The 27,241-nt window shown below is 35.3% G+C and overlaps 1 protein-coding gene across 6 annotated transcripts; it reads right to left on the minus strand.

Moving 5' to 3' along the window:
- Positions 1–283: 283 nt before the first annotated feature.
- On the minus strand, positions 284–27,194 carry METTL14 (methyltransferase 14, N6-adenosine-methyltransferase subunit). 6 transcript variants are annotated; one of them, XM_042983998.1, is made up of 11 exons: positions 27,084–27,194; positions 22,562–22,650; positions 21,552–21,639; positions 18,469–18,549; positions 18,031–18,118; positions 13,774–13,864; positions 12,431–12,572; positions 7,391–7,483; positions 5,224–5,340; positions 3,844–4,054; positions 284–2,505 (listed from the first exon to the last, which is right to left on the minus strand). In XM_042983998.1, the coding sequence occupies exons 3-11, from the start codon at positions 21,564–21,566 to the stop codon at positions 2,201–2,203; spliced, it is 1,143 nt and encodes a 380-aa protein (XP_042839932.1). In that variant the 5' UTR covers positions 21,567–21,639; positions 22,562–22,650; positions 27,084–27,194; the 3' UTR covers positions 284–2,200. The 6 variants fall into 6 exon arrangements, with proteins under 6 accessions (XP_042839932.1, XP_042839931.1, XP_007087680.1 ...); XM_042983997.1 differs by having other exon boundaries at positions 27,068–27,194; XM_007087618.3 differs by having other exon boundaries at positions 26,947–27,194.
- Positions 27,195–27,241: the final 47 nt, after the last annotated feature.

A 27,241-nucleotide genomic window follows, 5' to 3' on the forward strand; every position in this document is an offset into this window, starting at 1 on the left:
ATTTCACAGTTATTAGCTTGTGTCCCCAATTAGGAATCAGTAAGTGAAGCAACTATAAATTATTGGGGTAATTCCTAGATAATTTGTTGAAAATGTAAGACATGTAAGTATAGATGATCAGAAGTCAGAAGAGGTCAGATTAATGAGTTTTCATTGGAAACTTTTCCTCAATGAATAAAGATTCTATGATAAAAATGATACCCTAACCTTTATTGAAAGTGAAGGGTAGCAAAACTAGTGAGCCAAAACCATTTTATGCTATAAAAATTCCACAATACATTGTCAAAGAGATAATTCTAGGCCTTGCATTTTTTCCCATCACCTATTCCTTTCTTATTTGCTCTAAATAGGTAGGAAGTGGTTCTCTTTAACTTGCAACCTACAAAGCAGCCATTCCTAACTCTAAGATGACTTTGTGATACACATCTCACAGGTAACATGCCATATAAGCACTAAGAATGTTGCCTTCCCTTGGCTAGGCCTGGGGTGTGGATCACACTAGGGAGTCTCATTTACAGGACAGGGTCACCTCCTAACTAGTATTTCTAAAGACCCAAATTGGGCAATTAGAACATCTATCTTCTTTATTCTCACATCAACTTTGACAAATACAGTTCTCTATAGATACTTTATAAGTTGAAAATTAACTATCATTTCAGTAAAAAGCCTAACCAACTGTGATTCATATCATCATATCTACATCAAGAAAGGCATTAGTCAAAGGCAATAGTTGTACTAGAAAGTACTAACAGGTTGAACAAGTTAAATTCAGCAGGCTTTTTAGGATCTCAACCCTGTATCTATTTTCAGTCCTTATCTTCAAACTGAGTCTTTAGTGTGTGTAACATAACCTTATTTTACATATGATCCGAGCCAATGAAAAGCTCAGAATGGCTACTAAAATGCATCACAGACCAAAACAAAAGTCTGATCTTAGGTCAGTCCTTATTCATTTGGTAACAAAGGCAATTCCACTTACAGAAAACATACTACCACATTTCAAAGGTTTAAAGTTTCATTAGAAAAATTATACACAGAATAAAAAATACATTTTTCAAGAATAATGGTATTATTTCATTCATCAAATTCATTTAAAACATGAGTTACAGTACAGGAAGAGAAATGACAGCATAGTTGTATACAACCGATCTGCAAAACCAGTGTCTTAAAAACAACACACCATATGGTTTTAATAAAAGGCAACTACAGTTCCATTTTCTAAGGTGTCTTAAGGGTTTTCTGTAATTAGTTTTTATATTAAGTTTTCTCCATAACAATTTTAAAGATGTTATTTCCTCATCACCAATTACTTTATTCCCCAAAACACCTGATAACCAGGTCTCTCTGTTGTTGCCTCCATTTTCTTTATTCTGCTAAGGGATATGAAGCTGCTTTCAAGGTCAATCCAAGTTCAAGTCTACACCAAAGTTCTAACACCTGGAGATTTGTCCTTCTTTGCTTAAGAAGTGTGATTAACAGCCATCTGTAGCAATGCAACTGAAATTATAATGAGCTTTTTCTCTTTTTTTTGTCTGCCTACTCAATTCTACCTTTCCCTCTGCCCACCGCTGGGCGCACCAACCTCCCCCAGCAGATTTAGATTTGGGAGGAGGTGATTTGGTTCAGAGTCTCTCAATGTCTGAGTAGCAGTCAAATCGTATGAGTTCAAGATTCTTAAAAAAGAAAAAAAAAGTTTATTGTTTCATCAAGAAAATGTTAAAACCCTGACAGAAGTTAACCATCTGTCCCAAATCCATTCCATCAAAGCTCCCAAAGAGCTTTCCATTTGCTGTGACAGCAGTGGCAGGATGGCTACTATCATCTGTCTTGGCACTGGTGTGATACTACAGATGGCTCTTTTTCACTGTTCACTTAAACTACTTCTAAAAAGCAAAAGCCTTTGTAATTACTTGGAATCTATCAGAATAAAATGGTCTCTGAAAGGAAGGTATTTGTTGCATTGTTCAGTTACATGCACACGACCAAAGGCAGGATGATGTTGATCCTGGACAACAGTGTGTGTGACACACAACAGTGCGTGTGACAACTGCACGGGAGATTGGCTAAGGTGTTCCTGCAGCTTAGAGAAACTATAGCAGAGTGCCAGGTGGAAGTGAGTACTACACCAAGTCTCCCAACAAGAACTCAAACTACAGTAAAGAAGGTGGAGGGGCATTAATAGACCAGTGTCTTAACAAAGTTACCGAGGTGGAAAGCCACCTCTGTGTGCTCCTCCGCGGCCCCCGCGAAAGCCACCTCTTTCTCCTCGGAAGTTAGATCGATTTCTTTCTCGACCACGGCCAGCAGAAGTTCCACCCCTTCCTCCACCCCTGGGAGCTCCACCTCCCCGATCAGATTTAGACTTGGGAGGAGGTGATTTTGGTCGAAGTCTCTCAATTTCTTCTGTACATCCAGTCAAGTAGGAATTAGGAGCACTAAAGTAGGATGCATATGTTTCTGCATTATAGTTGCTATTTGTAAGAGTCGGTCCAACTGTAAGCCAGCCTGAAATAGGGGGAAAGAAAGATTATCTTTTTTGTTTCCAGTTCTTTCTTACTGGTCCCTTAGGACCTATTTCAAATCTCTAATGCATTTTTAAAGATGCCCCTATCACCTGATATTCATCTTTTTATAGAAAACATGGTATTTAATAATGGTCATACAGACTTCATAGATATGTATCTTTATTTCACCTGCATGACTGTAACTTATCTTCCTCACCTCCATCCTTGTTTCACATTCTGTGAGAGTAGCACTTAGAAAAAAATTACACACTACACTGAGTTTGGGCTCAGTGTAAATGTAATAAACTTTATTCACCTTCCTAATTGGGGAAATGATACCATTAGTTTTCTGGTTAAAATCCTGGAGCCAACTTTTGCCTCTACTCTCAACAATATTACCCCAGATGATAGGTGCTAGAAATTCAACCACTAACCTCCATGTTGCTCCTATTCAATCCCATTTTTCCATCTCTACCACCACCCTCAAACATAAGTCTTTTTCTTTTTTTCAAAATAGTAAATTCACATTACACTGATTTCACAAAAAGTTAAAATTTTGGGGGCGCCTGGGTGGCTCAGTTGGCTAGGCGACCAACTTCGGCTCAGGTCATGATCTCGCAGTCTGTGAGTTCGAGCCCCGCGTCGGGCTGTTTTGACAGCTCAGAGCCTGGAGCCTGCTTCGGATTCTATGTCTCCCCCTCTCTCTACCCCTCCCCTGCTCATGTTTCTCTGTCTCTCAATAATAAATAAATATTAAAAGAACACTATTAAAAGTTAAAATTTTGAAAAGACACCACCACTATACATGTAAGCAAACAAGCCAGGTATTTTAGTTACTAATAAAACAAAGGTCTGTATTTCACAAATATATGGTTATTTTCTTCAGGATGATTCATTCATTTATGCATTTCTTCATCATATTATTTACTGAATAATCTGAATGTTGGGTATAAAGAAGTAAGGAAGACAATCTTTGCCTTCTATGAGACTGCATGTTGGAGAAACTGATTATAAACGTAAGCCCAAATGAATGTGTAATTCATCTAATGGTAGGTGCTATGAAGAAAAAGAAAACAGAGTAAGGGGAAAGACAGGAGTGGAAGGAGGGGAATGGAGCAGGAAGGTGGCCAGTTGAGACAGAGGTGTGAGAAAAGGTCTGTCAGGTATCTGAAAGGAGAGGACCATGAAGAGACAAGAACGAACTCGGCATATGTGAAGTACAGCAAGAGGAATCAAATACATCGTAAGAATTTTATATTACAGAGTACTCTGTACCATTTCTTGACACCTATATCCCAAGGGACCAAAAAGATTTTTTTGAGTTTTTCTGAGGTCCTACCTGGTCGAATTGTACTATCTCTTCCAAATAGATGAAGGCGTCTTCTACCAAGACAAAAATGTTCAATAATATGAAAAATTTCTACAGGCTTTTCTATATTGCCAATTTCAGGTTCTTCTGTGATAATCAAGTCAATGTCAACATTAGCATGGATGAAGTCCCCATCTGTGCTACGCTTAACAGTTCCTTTGATCCCCATAAGGCAGTGTTCCTAAAAAACAATAAGAGCAGGCCAATTAATCTCTTCATCAACAGTCATATTTCATAACATTTTACATTTCTGATGTCCCCAATTCTAAAACAGACTTCATTTCTTCAAATCTTTGGGATATAGTTCTATGGGCAAAAACACTATAGGAAAGCCTGGATTTCTGGATGTGGGAAGATTGCCAGGGAAGCTAGAGACAACAGTGTTAAACTTGGGGCCATCACATTTTAGAACTGCATCAATGACCATAGAGTCTTCCTTTCTGCAATACTAGATAATAACTTGTTTCTACCAGTTATGGAAACATGGCACTTGACCTTGGAATCTTAAAAGGGTGTTATACTGGGCCTCAAATAATCCAAGATCAAAACTATATACAAGATGCCTTTTTATATGGAGAAGGGCCTTTTAACATGGATACAGACTTCTAATAACTCAACATACGAAAATGTGAAAATCAAACAGTTTTTTTTTTTTCATTTGTTTTTTGACTTTCTCTATTTAATCTGGCAGGAGTATGGGTTAAATTAATCTCTCACTTGACTCCATGAACCATGGCAAGAGTAGCTTAGGCTCCCTTCAAAGAATTTTCAAAAGAATTTTGAATTTTCCAGTTTAAGAAAGACTTAATATGAAAGACTCCCACGAATGGCTCCCTAAAGAGTAAAAGACTGGGGGGACAAACTTTTAAAGCCTGAAGTAACAGGGAAGTTGTATAGAGCAGAGGTTCTCAAGGTTCTTGTGTAGGTTCTCAGGGTTCTTATATAGGAAAAAGGGAAGGAGAAAAATATGCTTCCAAGGCAGCCAGCTATGAGTCTTGCTACTGCCTCTTTTTTGTGGGCTCAGAGAAAGGGAAAAAGTCTGGTGGGGCTCAGAGGTACCAAAAGCCCATACATAAAGTGATTTAGAATTAACAGCAGTTTAGGACATACAAAAATATATACTACCTTCTCCCGCACCGTGAAGGTTGAATTTAACATAGTGAATAAAACACAGTGAACAAAACATACTGAATTTAAAAATTAAACTTGATGTAATTCTATACTGTTCAATGCCATTTGTGCAAATCTAAGAAAATAATCTTTCTACCAAAATTAAACAGTATACAGTCATTTGGAAAAGCTTGAGGAAAAATAATGAAAATAAAGAAAACAAAACAGTAAAGGCAATACCTTTGTTCTCTGGAAGACAGCCTTTGGATCTAAAGTCTTAGTCTTTCCAGGATTGTTTTTATTGGTTTTAATCCAACAAATATCTTCACATCTTCTGTAACCCCATTTGCGTAAACACTAGAAATGAAAGAATTAAAAAAAAAATCCTTAACTAAAAGAAATAAACAGTACTTAAAATAACCAACCAGTATTAAAAAAACTTCCTAGAGGTTTGAGACACTAAATCCAAGATGTTATAGTAATTTTTAGTGCAGAAATAGAAAAAAGGAAATACTAAAGTCTTTAAATATATGGCCATTATATAGAAAGCATAAATACCTTTCAGATATTAATATAATCTATATAGTTAAGTATCAAAACATAGAAAGGATTACATAGTACTCCAATTCTTTAATACTACCTTCCATTGTCATCAACAGAAAGTGGGTTTTAAATCATAAAGCACTCAGTCCCTCTTTAATCATAAAATAATTCAACAGATGATTTGATTCCTAGCACCTCAATTTCCTATCCTGACAAAGCTAAAAACTATTGAACATATTCTAATTGATAGCTTGTTTTCAAATGAGTCTTATGTTATTTTTATATACTTAATACTAACAACTTCAAAAAACTAAAATACTTAAAATTACGTACCTTATTACTTGCTAATACTGAGGGCTACTACCATATATAGGTGCTGAGTAGCTGGTGGGAATAAAAACAAGATATATCCTTACCCCCTCATTGATTTAAGAGTAAAGTAGGGGGAAATAAGCATATAGTGCAAGACGATAATGTTGGTATTGTTCATGTCAGGAATGCTCTTATTGTGTAAACTCTTATCATGAGAAACACCTCAAAACGAAAACCTGGATTTTTATTTTAAAATCTAAAAATCAAGATCAGTATCTGTTCCTGTTGACAATTATCTGTTTTGCACTGGAAATTCCTTATACATCACAAGGGTCTATATCTTCGTGCCCTAATCAATTAACAAAAGCTCACCAGGATTTCTTATGCTTAATTATTTTTGTAATCGTTTTTGGCCCAAATCTGCTTTTACCAATATGACAGACTGCTGCATGAATAAAACGATAAAACCTCCTAATCATTTTCAAACTAATTCGGGAGGCAGAAGGCAAGCCCCAAGCCAGGCATTAGAGCTACAAAAGGTAAATACCAACATAGCTGTAAAAACATATAGTATGTTTCTATTTTCTTAGCTTTTCCAGAACATCTTGGAAAGGCGTCAGCAAAAAAATAACTATTCCCAATCAGAATAGTTATAGTCTTACCTTGGGAGTTAATAAATGACACAAGCAATAATATTATTCAACAGTCTCAAACTTGCTATTTTATAAATACAAAGTAACTGTAAAATTTCAGGATTTTAGAACAAATTTATCTCAATATAATCCTACTTAAATTCTTCACCTGTCAAATGGATACTTCCTAAAATTGCCAAGATTAAATGAGATCGTGTGCTGTATAACAAGTAATATGTCCTAAAAATGGAAGGTATCATCTATTAACAAGTGAGGAAACTGAAACCCACAAGTGTAAATATCTCTTTACCCAAAGTTTTACTGCTGGACAGCAGAACTGAGACCAAAACTGAATGAAGCCTTCTAATACTTAGCTACAATGCTCCCATTATTCTTAGGTAAAAAAGCATACACTATTTTGTTTCCATTTAGAAATTCAAAATATTGCAATAAAAAAGAGTTCTGAAATACAGTAAACATAAGGCGCTTAAAAAAGAGGTGTTATGTAACTTCCCTGTCACTCTTACTCAATTATTCAAACTATGTGTTCCGGATGCTCTGTTATTTTTCCAATTTGATTTGGCTTCTATTTGGAATTCAGGAGTTAATGTTATTCAGAATACTTTTTAGCTATTCATAATGAGCAGTAAATGACACTAAGCAGCTTGTTTTTGAGTTGCAGTATCAAATGCCTAAACTGTTCTTTTGAAGTTGTAATAAATCATATTTTGACTTCTTGAACCCTAATGCTAGCTAACCAAAGGGTACTACTGCCTTTTGTACATTCTTTTCTAATCACATTTTTTTCCTTCTGAGTATTTTAGCAATATTCAAGAAACAAAGGACAAAATAACATCTATCTTCAAACTTTTTATATTTTTTCTTATGACTAAAAATCCACTTTAAAAAAATGATCTTACCACTCTTCCAAGGTCCAATCCCTCCCCAGAACCACACCAGAGAAAAATAAATGATCGTGGAGCTGCAATCTCATCAATTTCTAACTTCATAATCTGTAGGAAACCAAAACAATATTGCATAAAAGTATTTTGTTTCCCAGTCATTCTAAATCCAAAAGAATAACCCCTGAGATTTATCAAGACTTTCAGTAGATCTATTTTTAGATGTACTAATTTTCATTAGAAAATAAATTTTATCCTTAGAACTTATTCTACTGTTTTCTTATTCTATATTAAGAAAACACACACACATGCACACACATATACATACACTTGACTTTATACAGAAAGAGGTTACAGGGAACCATATTTATAGAATTATGGACTTTTGTAAGATGTAATTTGAGTGTAATACTTTATGATTTACAGAAAAAGAAACTGAAAAAAGAGGTTAGGTTAAATTATCCCAAAGTGAGGGGCAAAATTAAAATGAAATATAGTAAATATTTGGGGAATATTTAGTTTCCAGCATCTACAGAAATTCTAGATAAAAATAAATCAATATGCACATTTTATTATAATGACCATTTTAGTTCTAAAATGCCAAAAAAAATACAGCCCAATTTTTCCAAAGAATATCTACAGATCGCTAACAGACACATGAAAAGATGCTCATCACTCATCATCAGGGAAATACAAATCAAAACTACAATGAGATATCACATCCCACGTGTCAGAATGGCTAAAAGTAACAACACAGGAAACAACAGGTGTTGGTGAGAAGGCAGAGAAAGGGGAACCCTCCTACACTGTTGGTGGGAATGTAAACTGGTGCAGCCACTCTGGAAAACAGTATGGAGGTTCCTCAAAATGTTAAAAATAGACTAGGATCCAGCAATTACACTACTATGTATTTACCCAAAAGATACAAAAATACTGATTTAAAGGGATACATGCACCCCAATGTTTATAGCAGCATTATTGACAACAACCAAACTATGAAAAGAGCCCAAATGTCCATAAACTGATGAATGGATAAAGAAGATGGGATATGTATTCAGAATGGAATATTACCCAGCAATCAAAAAGAATGAAATCTTGCCATTTGCAACAATGTGGATGGAGCTAGAGTGTATTATGCTAAGTGAAATAGTGAAAGACAAATACCATATGATTTCACTCATGTGTGGAATTTAAGAAGCAAAACAGATGAACATAGGGGGAAAAAGGAGAGAAGCAAACCATAAAACAGACTCAACTACAGAGAACAAACTGAGGGTTGCTGGAGGAGGGGTGGGTGGTGGGATGGGCTAAATGGGAAATGGGCAGTAAGGAGGGCACTTGTGACGCTCACTGGGTGTTGTATATGAGTGATGAATCACTAAATTCTACTCCTGAAACTAATATTACACTGTATGTTAACTAACTGGAATTTAAATAAAAAACTAAGAAAAAAATTACAGTCTATAATTTTGTTTGCCTTTTATGTGTTGAGTATTCACATTAAAAAAAAAAGTTCCTCAATAATTCTGTAAATTTTGGGATAATACATACTCATATAAAAGACTATAAAACCAATCATTTTATTACATTCTTTTTCTTCTAGCTTTCTGCCACATTTCAGAGACAGACCATGGTTCAAGCAGATACTTATATTTCATTTATTTAAAAAATTTTAACTTTAGTAACATCCATTTGAGTTATAACCGTATCATCTCTAACTTAATCTAAATAGAAAAACATTATTTGGCAATAATAATGGAAATAAGTTACAATATGTATTAACCTACTGAGTTTTATACTTCTTTTAAAATCTTGAAATCTCTCATCTAATATTCTCATAGGAATATGAATAAGTAAATATGTAATACACACATACACATATTCCTACATATTTATACATGAAAGAGCTAAAATAAGTGATGACACACAACAGTGAAGAGCATCAAGCAAATTACTCTCTCAACACTGCAGTTCTAAATGCTAAGTGCTAGTATTTTAAAAAGTTGGTATTTTAATATCCTTTACCAAAATCCATTGATCACTACTGACTCTCTAATGTGAAAGAGAATGCCTTGTGAAATCCAAACACTTTTCTTATTCATATTCTTTATTTATATTCTATTTATTATTTTAACTACTGGCACTTTCTTTAGGATATTATCATATAAAAGTTAAGAACTTAGGGTCTTGGGCCAGACAATACTTTTCAATATGCTAGCCCGAGTTGTTCAGTGAAATTAGACTGAAATCAAGAACATGCATATAAAATGGAATTCCTTTATTTCAGAAATCCTATTGGTCTGTTCTGTCACATATAATTGAAGCTCCTGTGCCTTCAGTGACCAAACCTCAGAGACTGGCCAGAGAAAAAAGTTCAACCTAATTACAGCCGACCCCTGAATAACACAAGGGCTGGTGGCACCAACCCCTACCGCCCATAGAAAATGCAAGGGTAACTTCTGACTTCCCAAAACTTAACGACTAATAACCTACTGTTGACTGGAAGCCTTACTGATAACATAAAGAGTCAATTAACACATTTTGTATGTTATATGTATTGTATAATCTATACTTAAAGTAAGCTAGAAAAAATAAAATGTAACTTAGAAGATCATAAGGAAAATACATTTACACTACTGTAAATAATCCAAACAAAAAAGGAATCATGCAGTTCAAGCCCACTTTGTTCAAGGATCAACTATACTAATCAAAGACATAAAGATTTATTTTTTCAATTTTTTTTTCTGACTAAACTCACAAAGATTGTTTTTATGTATTAATCAATTTTGATGAGGAAATGGTTAAATAGGTATTTCTTAAACACTGCTGGAAGGAATGTAAATTTGTGCAACCTATCTGGAAAACTTCTCAGCAATAAGCATCAAGAGCAGTAGGTCTTTTACCTTAAGTCTTGGGAATATAATATACTGTATAACTTTCTGAATTTCAACAATAAGCACAAATTACATTCATCATCAGAGGATGAGATTTTTTCAAAGTGGTAAGAGCCATAAAAATACAAATAAAAATGTCAGTGGGATCAAAGATAAAAGGAAAAGCTTCCAGGAGGAAAAACTGGAGGTGTATCTTGAAGATTAAATAATATTAATAATAGTAACTATCATTAACTCAGAGAGGACATGCAAGGATTCAGCATGGTTTCCTATGAAACAGCAGCCTTACAGTGTCAGTCCTTTCCTTTCCCTGCTTCCCTTCTGTGCTTAACACTCTTGCCTACTCTCTCCTTGAAATTCCCTATTCCCTTGGCACCTAGGACATTCATATTCTTGGTTTTCCTTATTCATTTCTGATCCATGCTTTTGATCTTCTTTTACATGTGCCTCTTAAATGTAAAAGTTTCCTGAGGCCTTACTGTTAATCCACATTTTATCTTAATTGAGACACTATCTCTGGACAAATTCATCCATTCTCATGGGTTTTATGTGCTAATCTTCTAAATCTGTATTTTGAGACCAGATCTGTCTGTCCTTTGAATTACATATTTCTATCACGACTCCACACGGATGTCTCACATACACGTCAAAATCAACATATTCAATATGATCTAATCCCTTTAATCCAGCTTTTTTAATTGTTATTTATTTTGAGAGACAGAGAGAGAACATAAGCAGGGAGGGGCAGAGAGAGACAGAATCCCAAGCAGGCTCCACACTGTCAGCACAGAGTCCCATGCGGGACTTGAACTCACAAACTGTGACCTGAGCTCAAGTCCAGAGTCGGACGCTTAACTGACTGAGGCACAAGGTACCCCTCTAATCCAACTCTTAAATCCACTCTTTCTCAGCTGGTGAAAACTCAACCCACTTATCCCAAGACTCAAACCTCTGCATCATCCTTAACTCTCCCCCTCAGTCCAATCACTAGATCTCACCCAAGTATCTACAAAACATTACTAAATTTATCACCTTTCTATTCTTACTACCATCACTCTAATTCAAGGTCCCTTCATCTCCTAACTGGGCTACTGCAACAGTCTTTTAACTGCTCTCTCTTTTCCAGACTTTTCCTCTAGTCCATTCTCCACACACTAATATGACACTTTAACTAAGCTGTTTAAAGCCCTTCAAAGACAACTTAGTGTCTTCAGGAAAAAAGTCTAAGATTCTAAGAAGACATCATCTCAAGAAGAGTTCCAACTTGTGTTCTAACAACATCAACCTACAAACCAGATATTCTTTCCCACCATCCCTTCTGCTCTTGCTGTTCCTTTCACTTGGAATCACTAGCCCATCCCTTTCTTCATCTGGCCAATTCCAACTAGTCTATTTATATTGTTAACATGTCACCTCCTCTTTGTTCATGTGACCCATCCTCCAAGGCTTGGTCAGTTTGTCTCAGATCATCTTATGCAATCCTCTATTATCGAACAAAATAATAATGCAATTATCTGTTTAGATCAATATTTATCCCATTTAACTATGTGCTCCTTTAGTCCAAGTACCAAGTCTTATTCATCTTCGAATCTCCAATACCTACCACATTGCCTAGTACAGAGTGGTACTCAACAAATATTTGTTATTTTTGTTACTGATCAGTAAAAACAGATGACTTTACGTAACTAACTGTAGTTATCAGCTTGCTTAATTTTATTTAGGAAAATGTAACTTTATCACAATTATACTGAAATTACGTATCTTTTTTATCCATTATAAGTTCCTTGAAAAGTAGAAATCGTTTTATATCTACCTATCTATCTCTGTATTATACTCTAATGTTTACTAAAACTAGGCAAATGCAGAAAGAGTTATCAATCATTTAGTTTTTAGACTTTTCTAGCTAGGACTCTAAGACTGGAATTGTGAGTCTTCTACAGACTACTAACTCACTGCCGGCTCAACTTCAGCCCCAAAAAGAAGAATCAGACCAAAGATATTATAGTATTTGTTAATGTACCCTGGATCTTCTGTCACATTATACGCTATAAATCTGCAATTATGATTCCTAAAAATGTAAGAATATTTATAATCTTCTCACCAAATAATATATATTCATTTGAAAAATAAATAATTAATTACAATGTAGAAAGTTTCATCATACATCATCCCAAGTCCAGCATTTTTCATTAGCAGTGATGCCAGTTTCTCTGTAATATTCTTCTAAAGGGGGTTCCAGAAGAATCACATCAAATTTAGGTGTCAGTTCTCTGATGTCAAAGGCTTCTATATCTGCTTGTAAGTACCTATTTGATTAAGGCATAAAAAGTGACTAAGAGTTTTCAAATACCTTACAGATAATAAAGAAAGGAATTTCGTAAATATTACTAAACACTATTTACAAAGTAATCATAAACTAGTTACTGAATACCTTTTTTATGCAGGACTATCTTTCTTCAGTATAGATAGTAAACCATCTACCAACACTCTTCCCTAGAAGATGGATATAATCACACTACCAGCCAATAGCATATTCCCCCATGTATATCCAGAATGTACTTCTCTCATTTTTACAGTGAAAACTCATACTACTATGTAAGTCTCTGAGCCCCATTCCATCATCATCTGAATTCTCTAAGGAATATCACATTATTTCCTTCTTAATTAAGTTAGAAAAACTATTTGTAAGCTTTAAAATTTAGAAACACTGTTTCTAGAGATGGATGTAATTTTCTTTTATTGTTTATTAGTAAAATTATTTCTCTATTAATAGTCTTCTATGGCTAACTAGTATGTTACAACTAGTCATTACTGAAAAGTTATTTCCACATAGTATGAAAGTAATTTAAATATAAACTACTTTAAATGTAAGACTATTTTTAAATTAGATATTAGAGTCTGCTAATATTTTTCTTCACACAGACTTCTTTGCGGCTCTTCATCACTAACAGTACACATTTTAACAAACTGTTCGAAGTAAGCTAAATGTGAAATAGGCAGATTCTCCAATTTCAAAGACTTTTTATACACTTCTGAGAAAAACGTTCTGGTTAGCAAAGGTTAACATGAATTTTCATATTCCAAAATGCTATGAATAGTATCCCTGAATGCTGAGTTATAATTAATTTTTATTCTTTTCCTTCATCTAAGTTTTCTAAACTTCCTTCAATAAATAAATTACTTTTTGAGAGAAAAAAATCACTTGAAAACATTTTAGGAAACTCAAGAATACAACAAACATGAATGATTTTTCTAAGAAGAAAACATTTAAAGACATTTTCAGGAAATTAACTGAAAAAAAAAAAAAAAAAAAAAAAAAGAAATGAGAACCTACTAGTGTACTCAGCACTGGAGTTTCAAACACATCTATTTTACCAAACTGAAAACCACAGTGTGTTAACCCCATATAGGTGCTGAACTTTTTTCAAATAGAAAGGTTACAGGATAAAAAGACTGCTATTTTAAGGCTGAGTTGGGAATAAAAAACAATTGAGAAAACACACTTACATAGGAGGAGTGTTAGATTTAGCTATTAACTCATCCTTGAGCCTGATGAGCTCCCTCAGTTTAGGGTATTCTTCAAATCTGTCAGCCAAACCTGAGGAGAAAAAGTAGTAAATTCTAAATTTTAATACTCTTTAAGTTAATATCAGTGAATTCAAAGGGTTACGGGCCCTCTCAAGAAACAAAACAATAGACAACGACCACTTTAGTCTCCTGTCCTTTTAAAAAAAAATTAATTTTAAATATTTTTTTGTACTGATTTTTTAAAAATGTTTGTTGATTTTTTGAGAGAGGGAGCACAAGTGGGGGAGGGGGGGGGGCAGAAAGACAGAGGGGGTCAGAGGATCCGAAGCAGATCCTGCGCTGACAGCAGCTAATTGATGTGGGCTCAAACTCATGAACAGTGAGATCATGATCTGAGCCAACCAGGCACCCCTATTTTGAGTATTTTTAAAACAGTTCATATCTAATGACCCTAATCCCATATGCAGGCAAAGGTCCAGATGTTCTAAAGCCCAGTTCAAATCAATACACCATGTAATTTCTCATATTTAAGTTAAATCTGCTCATACACAGCATTAAGTTTCACCATTCTGTTCTAAGGAAAAGAAAAAACACTGCCTTCTATCAAGTTTTTCCCCCTTTTTTTTAGCTAGAAGAATTCTTTTCCCTTAAAAATCTAGTGATTATTGAGGCTGGTAGTTAGCTTCTTAAATAGTTATTAAAAGCATAGACAATATTTCTTTTCTTTTTTGTGATTACATACAAGGAGAAACAAAGAATAGTTACAGGTAAGAGAAACCCTGCTGATGATCTTAAATTAGTTGGCTATGGCTCATGGACACAATCCTGGAACAAATCTAGTAAAGAAGATAATGAGTCCCTAGTAGTCGATCAGCTCTCACCTCCAAGACAAATTGTTTTCCTATGAATATTTATAACTGTAAAGATTTCACATCTCCATATTATAAACCAAATCTTCACATGTATTTTCAGGCTTAAGATCTTAAAAAAAAACATGTATAAGTACTGCAAAGAGTACTTAAAAACAGGAGAGTCTCTGTTCCCATGTCCTCAAAAATATTTTAGATCTTTGAGCTCAGAAAAGATTTTAGGTAAAACAGCATATTGCCTATTTAAAAAACTGTAGGGATAAGTGCACTCGAATATCAAGGATTCCTAAAAGCTCTTATTTGGTTTTCTTTCCCCCCCACATGAAACATATTCCTAACAGTATAAATCATATAAGCAACTTAATTTAAAAACCAAAAGTACAGACATTAATAACTTTAACATCAAAGAGTAAAAATGAAAGATTTTGTAAAGCCTCCTCAATCAGTGGTTATAAAACAAATTTCAAATAAAGCAAGTTTGAAGATGTTATTATAGTCAGGTTTGAATCACAGTAGAGTCAGGTGTCTTTAAAAAACAGCTTTCCTAAAGTATAATTGATATATAAAAACCAAACATATTTAATGTACACAATGTGATGAATTTAGATATATGCATTCACCTATGAATTACCACGTTCATAGGTGTAACAGACATATCCATCATCTCTAAAAGTTTTCTTGTATTCCTCTTGGTGTGTGTATGTGTGTGTGTGTGTGTGAGGGTGCGCATGTGCATGCGTGTGTAGTAAGAATACTTAAGATGAGATCTACCCTTCACAAATTTTAAAAATTTTATTGACTAGAGTCAATAACATTGTTGACTATAAGCACTATGCTATACAGCAAGTCTCTAGAACTAATTCGTCCTGTATAACCAAAACTTTACACCAATTAACAACTCCCTATTTTCCCCTTCCTCCAGTCTCTGACAACCACTGTTCTATTTTCTGCTTCTAGAAATCTGACTATGTAGGTACTCATGAAAGTGTAGGTATTTATCATATTACATATACTATTTTAGGTACTTCTGTAAGTACTTGCATATTTGTTCTGTGACTGGCTTATTTCACTTAGCATTATCATGACTTTTTATGCTGCATCTAAATTTTACTCATGAAAACACTAAAATCAGTTTCTACTTCAAAAGTAACACTGCCTATAAGCAACAAAAATCAGATTACATCAAATTAAAATTTTTTTTTGTGCTGCAAATCATACCATCAGATAAATGAAAAGACACTACACAGAATGGGAGAAAATATTTCCAAACCATAGGTCTGAGAAAAGAGTTATACTGAGAATATATGAGGAACTCTTATAATGTAATAAATAAAAAGACAAATAACCAATTAAAAAATAAGCTAAGGGGGGCACCTGGGTGCTCAGTCGGTTGGGCGGCCGACTACAGCTCAGGTCATGATCTCGCGGTCTGTGAGTTTGAGCCCCGCGTCGAGCTCTGTGCTGAGAGCTCAGAGCCTGGAGCCTGCTTCCGATTCTGTGTCTCCCTCTCTCTCTGCCCCTTCCCTGCTTGCTCTCTGTCTCTCTCTCTCTCTCAAAAATAATAAACATTAAAAAAAAATAATAAGCAAAGGGTTTGGATATTTCTCCAAAGTAGGTATTTAAATAGCCAACAAGCATGTGACAAGATGCCTAATATCATTAGTCGCTAGGAAAATGCAAGTCAAAATCACAATGAAATATCATTTCATACTCACTAGGATGGCTAGAATCAAAAAGATATATAATAGTAAATGTCAAGCACAGGAAGAAACTGGCAAGAATATAAACTGTTTTGAAAAACAGTTGTGTAGTTTCTCTAAAAGTTAAACACAGAATTAACACATGACCCAAGAATTCCACTCCTAGGTATATACCTAGGAGAAATGAAAGCGTATGTTCACACAAGAACTTGTGTGAATACTCATGCAGCACTGTTTATAACAGCCAAAAAGTACAAACAATCCAAATTAATGAATAAAATGTGGTATATACATACAATGGAATATTATCTGGCAGTAAAAATAAATGAAGTACGGACACATGCCACAACATCAGTGATCCCAGAAACAAGGTGACAAGTGAAAGAAGCCAGTCCCAAGATACCACATATTGTCTAATTCCATTTATATGAAATGTTTAGAATAGGCAAATTGATAGAGACAGAAAGTTAATTAATGGTTACTTAAGGCTGGGGGGAGTAGCAGGGGAGGGAATGGGAACCGAATGCTAATGAGTACTGAGTTTCTTTAGGAGAGATGAAAATTAGATTGTGGTAATGATTGCACAAACTCGATTTACTAAAAAAAAAAAAATTGAATTATATCCTTTAAATGGGTGAGTTCTATGAATTCTCTCAATAAAGCTGTTTTTGTAAATGCAGGGGTAATGCATTTGATGGGCTTATTAGTAGACTGAACAGGGGCTGAGGGAAGAATCTCTGGGCTTGAGGATATCTTAACAGCCACCTCAAAAACTGAAAAGCAAAGAGAACAAAACCTAAAAAAAAAAAAAAAAGAAAAGAAAAAAGCGAAATAGATTATCCAAGGACTGTGGGACAACTACAAAAAATCTAAGATGTATAACAGAAATACCAGAAAAAAGAAAGGAACAGAAGAAATAGTTGAAATAATAGTATTTCCCCAAATTAATGTCATCAAACCAGATTCAAGAAGCTTAGAGAACACCAAGCAGGATAATGCCAAAAAAAACCCCTAAACCTAAGGCATATCATTTTCAAACTACAGAAAATCAAATATAAAGGAAAAAAATCCCAAAGAAACCAGAGGAAAAAGACACCATACCTATGGAGGAACAAAGATAACAATTATCCAACTTCTCAGAAACATGCAAGCAAGAAAAGATTGGAGTGAAATATTTAAAGTGTTGAAAGAAATTAAACACCAACAAAGAATTCTATACTCTGTGAAATTATTCTTCAAAAGCAAAAGAAAAATAGACTTTCTTGGAAAAACAAAAATTAAGGGAATTTGTTGCCAACAGACCTGACTTGCAAGAAGTGTTAAAAGAAATTCTTCAGAGAGATGAAAAAAAAAATAATATAGATGAGAAAATCAGATCTACAGAAAGAAAGGAAAAGCAATGAAGAGGGAATCAACGAAGATAAAATAAAAATGCAAGTATAGTCACAGAACCAAACTGGAGAAGGAAAGAAGGTAGGAGGAAGGAGGGACGGAAGGGAAGGGAGAGAGTAACACTGCTAGATGGGAAAGGAGGGATACTAGAAGTACTGAGATTGGAAATGGGAAGCCAAGCCAGGAAAAATAATTTTGTTAGAAATAATCCACAAAATGGATAAATCACGTAATCAAGGGTTAGCAATAGCATATTCCCAACAAATCTAACGTACCTACATCCCTGATGAAATTCTGAGGTCTATGTCCAGTGTCTACAAAATGTTGGCAGTAATCATTATGGGGATTTAAACTCTGCGTTCCCTAAAGAAAAAGTCAAAATTAAATTAAGAGCATTTACTCTAATGGCAGATGCACTAACTCTGTACTTTATTTTTTTATTATGAGACCATACAAAATCAAAATTGATAGATTAAAAAAATTTAGTAATATTTGAAAACACAGTAACTGACAGCATTACTCTTCAGTAGCTACAGACATTAATACAGCATTATCTCATCCCAAATAGCCAAATATCAGACTATTTCAAGAATAATTTTAAATGATTATTCTAAAATAATGATCCCTCAATAACTGAAAAAATATTGAAAATAAGCACTTAAAATCTTTTCATGCAGAGATGAAATGTGAAGGGTTATGATTTGAAAATTTACCTTCAGAAAAGTACTAGAATCTTTATAAATCTCTTCTTCATATGGCAAATTCTCTTCTTCCTGCTGCATTTCTAATTCATCCTTGGAAAAGGAAGATTAAGTAGACATTTTATGTATATGAGGAATATTTTATATATTTATGATATCTTGAGTATTAAGACTCAATATAAATATTTTCTTTTCCTGAGATACAATAAGTTTTTCAAATTATCATTACAGTCAAACACTGAAGACTGCATTCTCATCATCATCCAATTAGTTATGTTTATAATAAGTAAAAATTTTCATCTTATCAATAAATGATAAATCAATATAACTACTAATTTTGTTGACTGAATTGTCTAGAATTATCTCATATATCATACTATTAACATTAGAATTTAGTTCAAATCATGAAAGATATGACCACCAATGGGGCAATTTTATTTCTATTAAAAACCATATGAAACTCTTTTTATAAATCAAAAATGTTAAAATATAAGGAACTGTATATGGTAAAATATACATATTTATACAATCACAATATTTAGTAAGTAAATAAAATGATCACAATAAAATAATCACTAATTTTAAGTTGCATATTAACATATACCAAAATGCAATGCACAAAACTGTATTCATGAGATTGGCCAATTATATCACTGAAATTCCTAGAGATTTACTGAAACTATTTATTCCCTTCTCTATTAAATATAGCTGTACAACAATCAACTTTAAAAAATGGAGATAGGCTTTTTAAACATAATCCTTTTCTTTAAAATCTTCAAAATATTATTATTTTATATTTTCAAAATATTTTATATATCTTCAAAATATCTTTATATCTATATTTTATATCTTCAAAATATCAAGACACTTTATAACTTCAAGACATTATTTATTTTGAAACAGAAAAAGAGAGCAACATGCACTAGCAGAGGAGATGCAGAGAGAGAGAGGGAGACAGACAGAATCCCAAGCAGGCTCCACACTGCCAACGCAGAGTCTGATGTAGGGCTCGAGTTCACAGAACCATGAGATCATGACCTGAGCCAAAGTTGATGCTTTAACCGACTGAGCCACCAGGGGCCCCTTTTCTTTTCTTTTTTTTTTTTCAATGTTTTTTATTTATTTTTGGGACAGAGAGAGACAGAGCATGAACGGGGGAGGGGCAGAGAGAGAGGGAGACACAGAATCGGAAACAGGCTCCAGGCTCCGAGCCATCAGCCCAGAGCCCGACGCGGGGCTCGAACTCACGGACCGCGAGATCGTGACCTGGCTGAAGTCGGACGCTTAACCGACTGCGCCACCCAGGCGCCCCCTTTTCTTTTTTTAAAGTAGGCTTCACGCCCAGCACAGGACTTGGACTCACAACCTGAGCTGAGAATAAGATCTGGAACCCCAACTCACTGAGCCACCCAGGTGCCCCCATAATACTTTCTTTTCAACTAAATATTGCAATTATAGGTTTAGAAGTTGGGTTTTTTTCCTTCAGCCTCTTTCAGAGACAATTCTACATTGCTGTCTAGCGCATGAGATGTCAAAATATCTTAACTGTACTACCCAATATAATAAACATGGAATCACGCAACTCTCAAAAAAGACCATATTCTAGCCACTTGAAACCTGATCCAATTATCCAAAGTTTCTGATACACACACTTCCTTACTCTTACTAAAGAATATTACTGTCAATGGCTACTAGGCCTTATGCTTTATGTCATCTCTTACATTAAAATGAGGAAACTGAAATAAAGATCTTAATTTAATCGATTACTGGCATACATTTTATCGTGCTTCAATTTATTGTACTTTTCAGACATTACAATTTTTACAAATTGAAGGTTTGTGGCAACCGTGCATTGAGCAAGTCTATTGACACCACTTTTCTGACAGTATCTGCTCATTTCATGTCTCTGTATCTTATTTTAGTAATTCTCACAATATTTCTAACTTCATTACTATATTTGTTATGGTTATCTGTGATCAGTGATCTCTGATGTTACTATTGTAATTGTTTTGGGGCACCATGAACCGAGTCCATACAAGATGGTGAACTTAATAAATGTTGTGTTTTGATTGCTCCACCAACTGGCTGTTCCCCTCTCTCCCTCTCCTTGGGCTTCCCTATTTCCTGAGACACAATACTGAAACTAGGCCAATTAATAACCCTCCAACATCCTTTAAGTATTCAAGTAAAAGGAAGAATTGCACATTTCTCATTTTAAGTCAAAAGCTAGAAATTACTAGCTTAATTTTCCTTAATGAGGAAAGGCATGCAGAATCTGAGAAAGACCAAAACCCATGTCCCTTGCACTAAACAGCTAAGTTGTAAATGCAAAGGAAATGTTTTTGAAGGAAATTAAAAAGTGCTACTCCAGTGAATGCACAAATGATAAGAAAGTGAACACACAAATGGTAAGAAAGGGCAACAGTTGTATTGCTGATATGGAAAAAGCTATAATATGGACAGAAGATCAAATCAGCCACAACATTCCCTTAAACCAAAGCCTAATGCAGAGCAAGGCCCTCACTCCCATCAATTCTACGAAGGCTGAGAGGTGAGGAAGCTACAGAAGAAAAGTCTGAAGCTAACAGAGGTTGGTTCATGAAGTTTAAGGAAAGAAGCCGTCTCAGTAACATAAAAGTGTAAGGTGAAGCAGCAGGTGCTGATGTAGAAGCTGTAGCAATATTGAGGCAAGACCCTCACCAACAAAAACAGATTATGACTTGCTGAAAGCTGAAATGATGGCTAGCATTTTTTAGCAATAAAGTATTTTTAAATTAAGGTATATACCTTGTTTTATCAGACATAATGCTATTGCACACTTAATAGGCTGTAAGATAGTATACACCTAAGTTTTATATGCACTGGGAGATCAAAAATTTCATTTAACTTGCTTTATTGTGATACTCACTTCATTGTGATGGTCCGGAACCAAATCTGCAATATCTCTGGGGTATGCCTGTATACATATGCTACTGACGATTATTTTAGAAAATTTAAAATTAGGTTTTTAATAAAATTTGTTTTCCTGGATAACAATCTATTATTGTAAGGACTTATTTTTTCCTGACTATAAAACTTCCCTGTTCTCTACTTGCCTTATATTCTTCCATCTTGTCTTCGTCTGTCTCCCCTTCATCCTGATACTTCCGTTTTGCATTTGGAGCAGAGGTATCATAGGAAGCCCTGAAAATTAAAACTGAAGTATCATACACAGATACAGAAAGATGTACCAGTGCAGCTATTAATATTAAATAACAGTTTATAAAAACAGAGTAAAGTACATTTTTCCTGATTAAATAGAATCTATCCATCTGGTTTATAAATTTAAAAAGTCACACAACCTGACTGATAATTCTGTATTTTACTTTTATGAGAAAGCAACCAAATCAGAAACTAAGCTTTTATAAGGAATGTATGGCAAAAATAAACTTCCATATTACGTATCATATAATTTGTCTTAAGCAAAATTGATGTTCAAATTAAGAACTTGAATACTGAAAAACTCTGAAGTGTTTTATGAACTACCAAATGAATACCATTTTTAGGGTAAAGTGTGTTTTCTTTTATAAGAAACTTATAAATATAATTATTTATTTATGGTTTTTAAGCTAACCCTTAGTCTAACATTCCATTTTCTAACTACTTTATGAATGGGAACTTAACATATTCAGAAAAATAAGTATTTCTTAATTCATGAATAATAAAAACCCATGTTTCTGAAATCTTTATTTTTTTGTTTTTTAAAATGTTTATTTATTTTTGAGAGAGAGAGAGCACACACGCATGCAGGTGAGGGGCAGAGCAAGAGAGGGGGGCAGAGGATCTGAAGTGGGCTCTGTGCTGACAGCAGAGAGCCTGACGTGGGGCTCGAACTCACAAACCGTGAGAGCATGACCTGAGCTGAAATCAGCTTAACTGACTGAGCCACCCAGGCACCCCTGAAATCTTTATTTTGATGCTTGTCACAACAAGCATTAATGCTTCCATAATGGAAAATCTATGATTTACTTACCTTCATACCTAGGATTATCTGTTTATTAAAACAATAAGCCTTTCACAACAGTAACATCACTAAAAAATCCCAAACAAAAACTATTCAACTGACCTGCAAGTTTCTCTTGTTTCAGCAATTTCTCTCTGCTCATCTTTGCTATTTAACACAGCACCAATGCTGTCAGCACTTTCAGCTCCCAACTGAGAAAAGGCAAAATGAAAAATTAGATCATAATGCATTGGATTGCCTTTCCAGACATTTGTAGCAACATTTAATATATCAAGTATTTAAAAAAAAAACAACCAAAAACCCTAACTACCTCAGCAAGCAAATGGCTTAATTACCTTGCAGGAAAACCAGGAAATACCTTGGAACAAAACTATGTTAATTAAGAACAAATCTGAAAGTTGGCAAGCATTTTATACTTTCATTATATTTGAAATTAAGACAGTTCTAGCCAATCCTCTACTTTTTAAGTAAATAATAAAACATAATTTGGTAGTAGGAGCAATAACAACAAAAAAGCAACTAACATATAGTATACATAGGGTGGTAGGCACTATGTTAAACACTTTGCGTCCATCAGCTCACATATTATACCTTATTTATCCCATGCTGTAATAAATATCTATCCAGTTTTATTCAAGCCAAGTCTTTATATAGTGATTTACAGGCACAATACTGAATTTTAATACCTAAAAAATGGGTATGAAAATTATGTTTAGCAGTTGGGGAAATTTTGCAAAATACAACAAATTACTAGTTGAGATAGGCTGGCTACATAGGATCGGTTCATGGAAAACTTTAAAAGCCAAACCAACAGGGGCACCTGAGTGGTTCAGTTGATTAAGCGTCCAACTTGAGCTCCAACTGTCATAATCTCACAGTTCATGGGTTCAAGCCCTGCTTTGGGCTTGTGCTGAAAGTGCAGAGCCTGCTTGGGGATTCTGTCTCTCCCTCTCTCTCTGCCCCTCTCCCACTTGTGCTCTCTCTCTCGAAATACATAAATAAACCTTAAATAAGTAAATAAATAAATACAAAACCAACAAGTGCAGAATGCAATTTGCAGGCCATGAAGAACCATTTAATACTTTTAAGTACAAGAAGGACAGGAGGAAATCTGCACTAAATAGCCTTTTAGCTCAGGAAAGGGAAGAAGACACACTAAAATATCTGAGCTTCTAGTCCCCAGCCTTGATCTTAAATAATTGTCACTGCCTTTTTAGTCTGCCCACTTCATGACCTCCCTAAGGTTTCTCCAATATTAAATCTCTTCCAATTATAACTGTTGCTGAAATTTTAATTCTTCCATAAAATCTTCCTGAACCCTATTCTCATTAGTTAGAAGACACATCTACTTCCCATAGTTAAATGTTAACTTTTTTCCCATGACGGACTCCTCTCTCTGTTTGGATGAGTACAAGTTAGCTCCTTAAAGAGTACATAGAATAGCCTGCTTCCACTTTTCTCCTTTTTATCTTATTTCCTATTCAGATCATAGCACTTAATACAGCTTTCAATGATTTTACATTTTACTTTTGTTTATTCCCTATTTATATTGTTTCATCGTCTATCACTACTTCCAAGTATTTTTATACTTCAATTATTTTATCTTTACTTTTGTTTACTTCTCCCCAAGTGACATGTAAGCTCCCTAAAGGGATGAACTCTGTCTTCTTTGTATTTGTATGTTTAGCACCTTGTATAATGCCTGACTCATAGTAGATGCTCAATATTTGAATGAACCTAGATTTCCTACTAGAGCCTACATTAGAATACAATGTATTACAATAGAAATGCCTTAAGTCAAAATTCTGTTCATATATAATTGTTATCTCATGCCCCCCCCTCCAAAATCATGGAATGACTGGAACAGGTAAATCATAGATTTTCCATTATGGAAGCACTAAATATATTATCTGAATAATTAGGAAAATTTGGTATCATTTAAAAGCATATAGGATTTAGGGGCGCCTGGGTGGCTCAGTAGGTTAAGCGTCCGACTTCAGCTCAGGTCACGATCTCGCAGTCCGCGAGTTCGAGCCCCGCGTCGGGCTCTGGGCTGATGGCTCAGAGCCTGGAGCTTGCTTCCGATTCTGTGTCTCCCTCTCTCTCTGCCCCTCCCCCGTTCATGCTGTGTCTCTCTCTGTCTCAAAAATAAATAAACGTTAAAAAGCATATAGGATTTAAAATTTTTTTTAAAAATTTCAGGGTGCAGAGGGAGAGGGAGAGGGAGAGGGAGAGACAGAGAGAGAGAGACAGGGCGAATCTTAGGCAGGCTCCACGCTCAGCATGGAGCCTGACCCAGGCCTCAACCCCATGACCCTGGGATCATGACCTCAGCCAAATCAAGAGTCTGATGCTCAACCAACTGAGCCACCCAGGCACCCTTGTATGATTTTTTAAAATAAAGGTAGGTACAGCTAAGTAAAAAGCAGGCATAAATGGCTGATGTTTAACAAGTAACAACAAGTAACAAGTAACATAAATAACGTACTTAACAGTAAGGACAACATAAGCTCCATGGAAGAGCCTAATAAGCCAGACAGAGATCACAACAGCTTTCATTACAAAGTTCTGACCTGAGCTGTGCTATAGAGGATGGACAGAATCAGAAAGTTAGGAGGACAATTTTTACAAAAATCATAAAGTATTTATTGCACAAATCACATTCTGGAGAGTAACAAACCATTCTGTATTGTTCATATGGAGAAGGGCAACTGAAAGAAAGGCTGAAATTAGCTGGTAAAGTGGAAGTCTGTCAATGATATTGGACATTTTTACTTAAGTGAAATGGTTCCTATCCAACAAGAAGAGTAGGAGGCAGCTAGTGTACTAGAGAGAGCTAGAAAGGCCTAAAACTGCAGCTTGTAAACTTACCAGTTTTGTGGACTTCAGTATGTAACTTAATTTTTCTTTAATATTTGTTTAAGTAATCTCCACACCCAATATGGGGCTCGAAGTTACAACCCCAAAATCAAAAGTCCCATGCTCTACTGACTGGGTCATTCAGGCAACCGTTAGTCATGCAACTTAAATTCTTTGAGCTCTGTTTTCTGCATCTATAAGATGCAAATAGTATCTGACTTGTATGAATGAAGATAATGTATATAAAAAGCTTAGCAGAGTCTTGATACATAGAAGGGATACATAGAATAAACAGCACCCATTATTAAATTTTATGCACTATGTAAGCTCTTTTAGGGTAGGGACTACTTTTTATTCACAGTTGAATTGCCAATGACTACTAGATCCCCTGGCACATAGTAAGACACTAAAAAAATAATTGTTTATGGATGCATTTTGACTCAAATAGAAGTTTGAATTGAAAACTAAAGAATAAGAACCTTTTTCCGTGGTAACAAAGCTATTAAACATTTTGAAGACAACATGCTAAAACAAATTGGGAAAAAGAAGGCCTGGAAAAGATACCGGATTTGTCCTAGATCATGCCAGAGGGACAGAACAGATCTGATTCCAAATTCCCACATTTTAAACACTATACCATAAACCTTTTCATTGGATCATAAAAGAGTATAGGTTTCAGATTTCCATTTACTAAAACTAAGTCTCATTACTGAAAAAAAATAACATTAAGATGTCTCATTACAGCCTCTTAGCATTTCCTCCATCACTTTTACTAATATGAATGACAGAATGGGAAACACAGCCTCTTAAGAGTAGAAGTGTACATCTGCATTTTCTGCATGTGTACTCTCCTAATCAAGTGTTAGCTTATACACAAGAAGCGGTGAAACAAGCTTTGGAGAGACAAACCTGGGGTCAATTTTCTGGCCTAGCGATGAGTGACATGAAGCAAAAATTACTTAACCTCTCTGGCCTTTCTTTCGTTATTCGGTAAGTGAACATAATGCTACCTGTTTCAAGGATTTGCTACAACTGATAGGAGTTACGAATTCATACACGATCGGTGGGTGATGACGAAGACACCATACATAGCACAGTGGACTGCAACACAAAAGATGCACAATCTAAAATTTACGTTCAGGCTACTTCCGATGCAGTCTTTAGACATGATCCCAAAGAAAATACTATGAATCTATTTCACAAGGAAGCCACAATCTCAACAATGAGGTGCTAAGAAGAAAGGCAAAACACAGAATACGATGTGAACAGTGAAAAGAAACTTAGTGGATAACAAGTCACTCCTTGCGTGAACTACGGTAATTTATTTACAAAGACCAAATCTTTGTATCCCCATCATTGAGCCCTGCGCCAGACACTAGGCGATTCCATAATGTTGCTGAAGACCAAGAGTGGCATTCGGTTTAGCAACACCACAATCGCTGCACAAAATGGAGACTATTCGGGGTACTGCGTTAGATGAGAACAAGGGTAGGTAGGCCCTAGGATCACGGTCGCGGGACCAGAAAGGCAGGTTCCGCAGTAGATAGGGAAAGACAGCCAGGCGGAGGGCAGGGGAGAGAAGCGGAAACCGCGCACGCGCATTCGCGATCCCTCCCTGGGCCGCGGACCTGCTGCGCCAGGAGCTGCCGCCGTAACTTCTGCCGCTCCCGGATCTCCTGCAAGCGGCTGTCCATATCCCAACTCTTGTTTCCCACTGCCCCGAAAACTTGACAATTAGCAGATGAGTACCCTCCCAATTTTTCACCGGAGTCTGTGGAACAAGATTCGCCAGGACCTTCAAGCAGCAGGATGTCCCTTAGCCCTTTCTCAGTAGGTATTTCCGGCGCGGCCAGGATTGGCTCGACTTAGCCGGAAGTCCCACCTCTTTCTGGACACCCGCGATTTGGCGCCGCCAGGAAGGGG

This window comes from Panthera tigris, chromosome B1, assembly GCF_018350195.1.
Source record: "Panthera tigris isolate Pti1 chromosome B1, P.tigris_Pti1_mat1.1, whole genome shotgun sequence".
In the NCBI taxonomy this organism is placed as follows: domain Eukaryota; kingdom Metazoa; phylum Chordata; class Mammalia; order Carnivora; family Felidae; genus Panthera; species Panthera tigris.

What these genes read in the sequence shown, in the direction of transcription:
- METTL14 (XM_007087618.3), bottom strand. Translation starts at nt 27,012, where the DNA reads ATGGACAGCCGCTTGCAGGAGATCCGGGAGCGGCAGAAGTTACGGCGG. An exon ending in GAATTTCATCAGGGATGTAG is followed by an intron (nt 13,865 to 18,030) that starts GTACGTTAGATT and finishes TTTTCTCCTCAG; the next exon opens with GTTTGGCTGACAGATTTGAA. An exon ending in AGATAGTACAATTCGACCAG is followed by an intron (nt 2,506 to 3,843) that starts GTAGGACCTCAG and finishes CCCCTATTTCAG; the next exon opens with GCTGGCTTACAGTTGGACCG.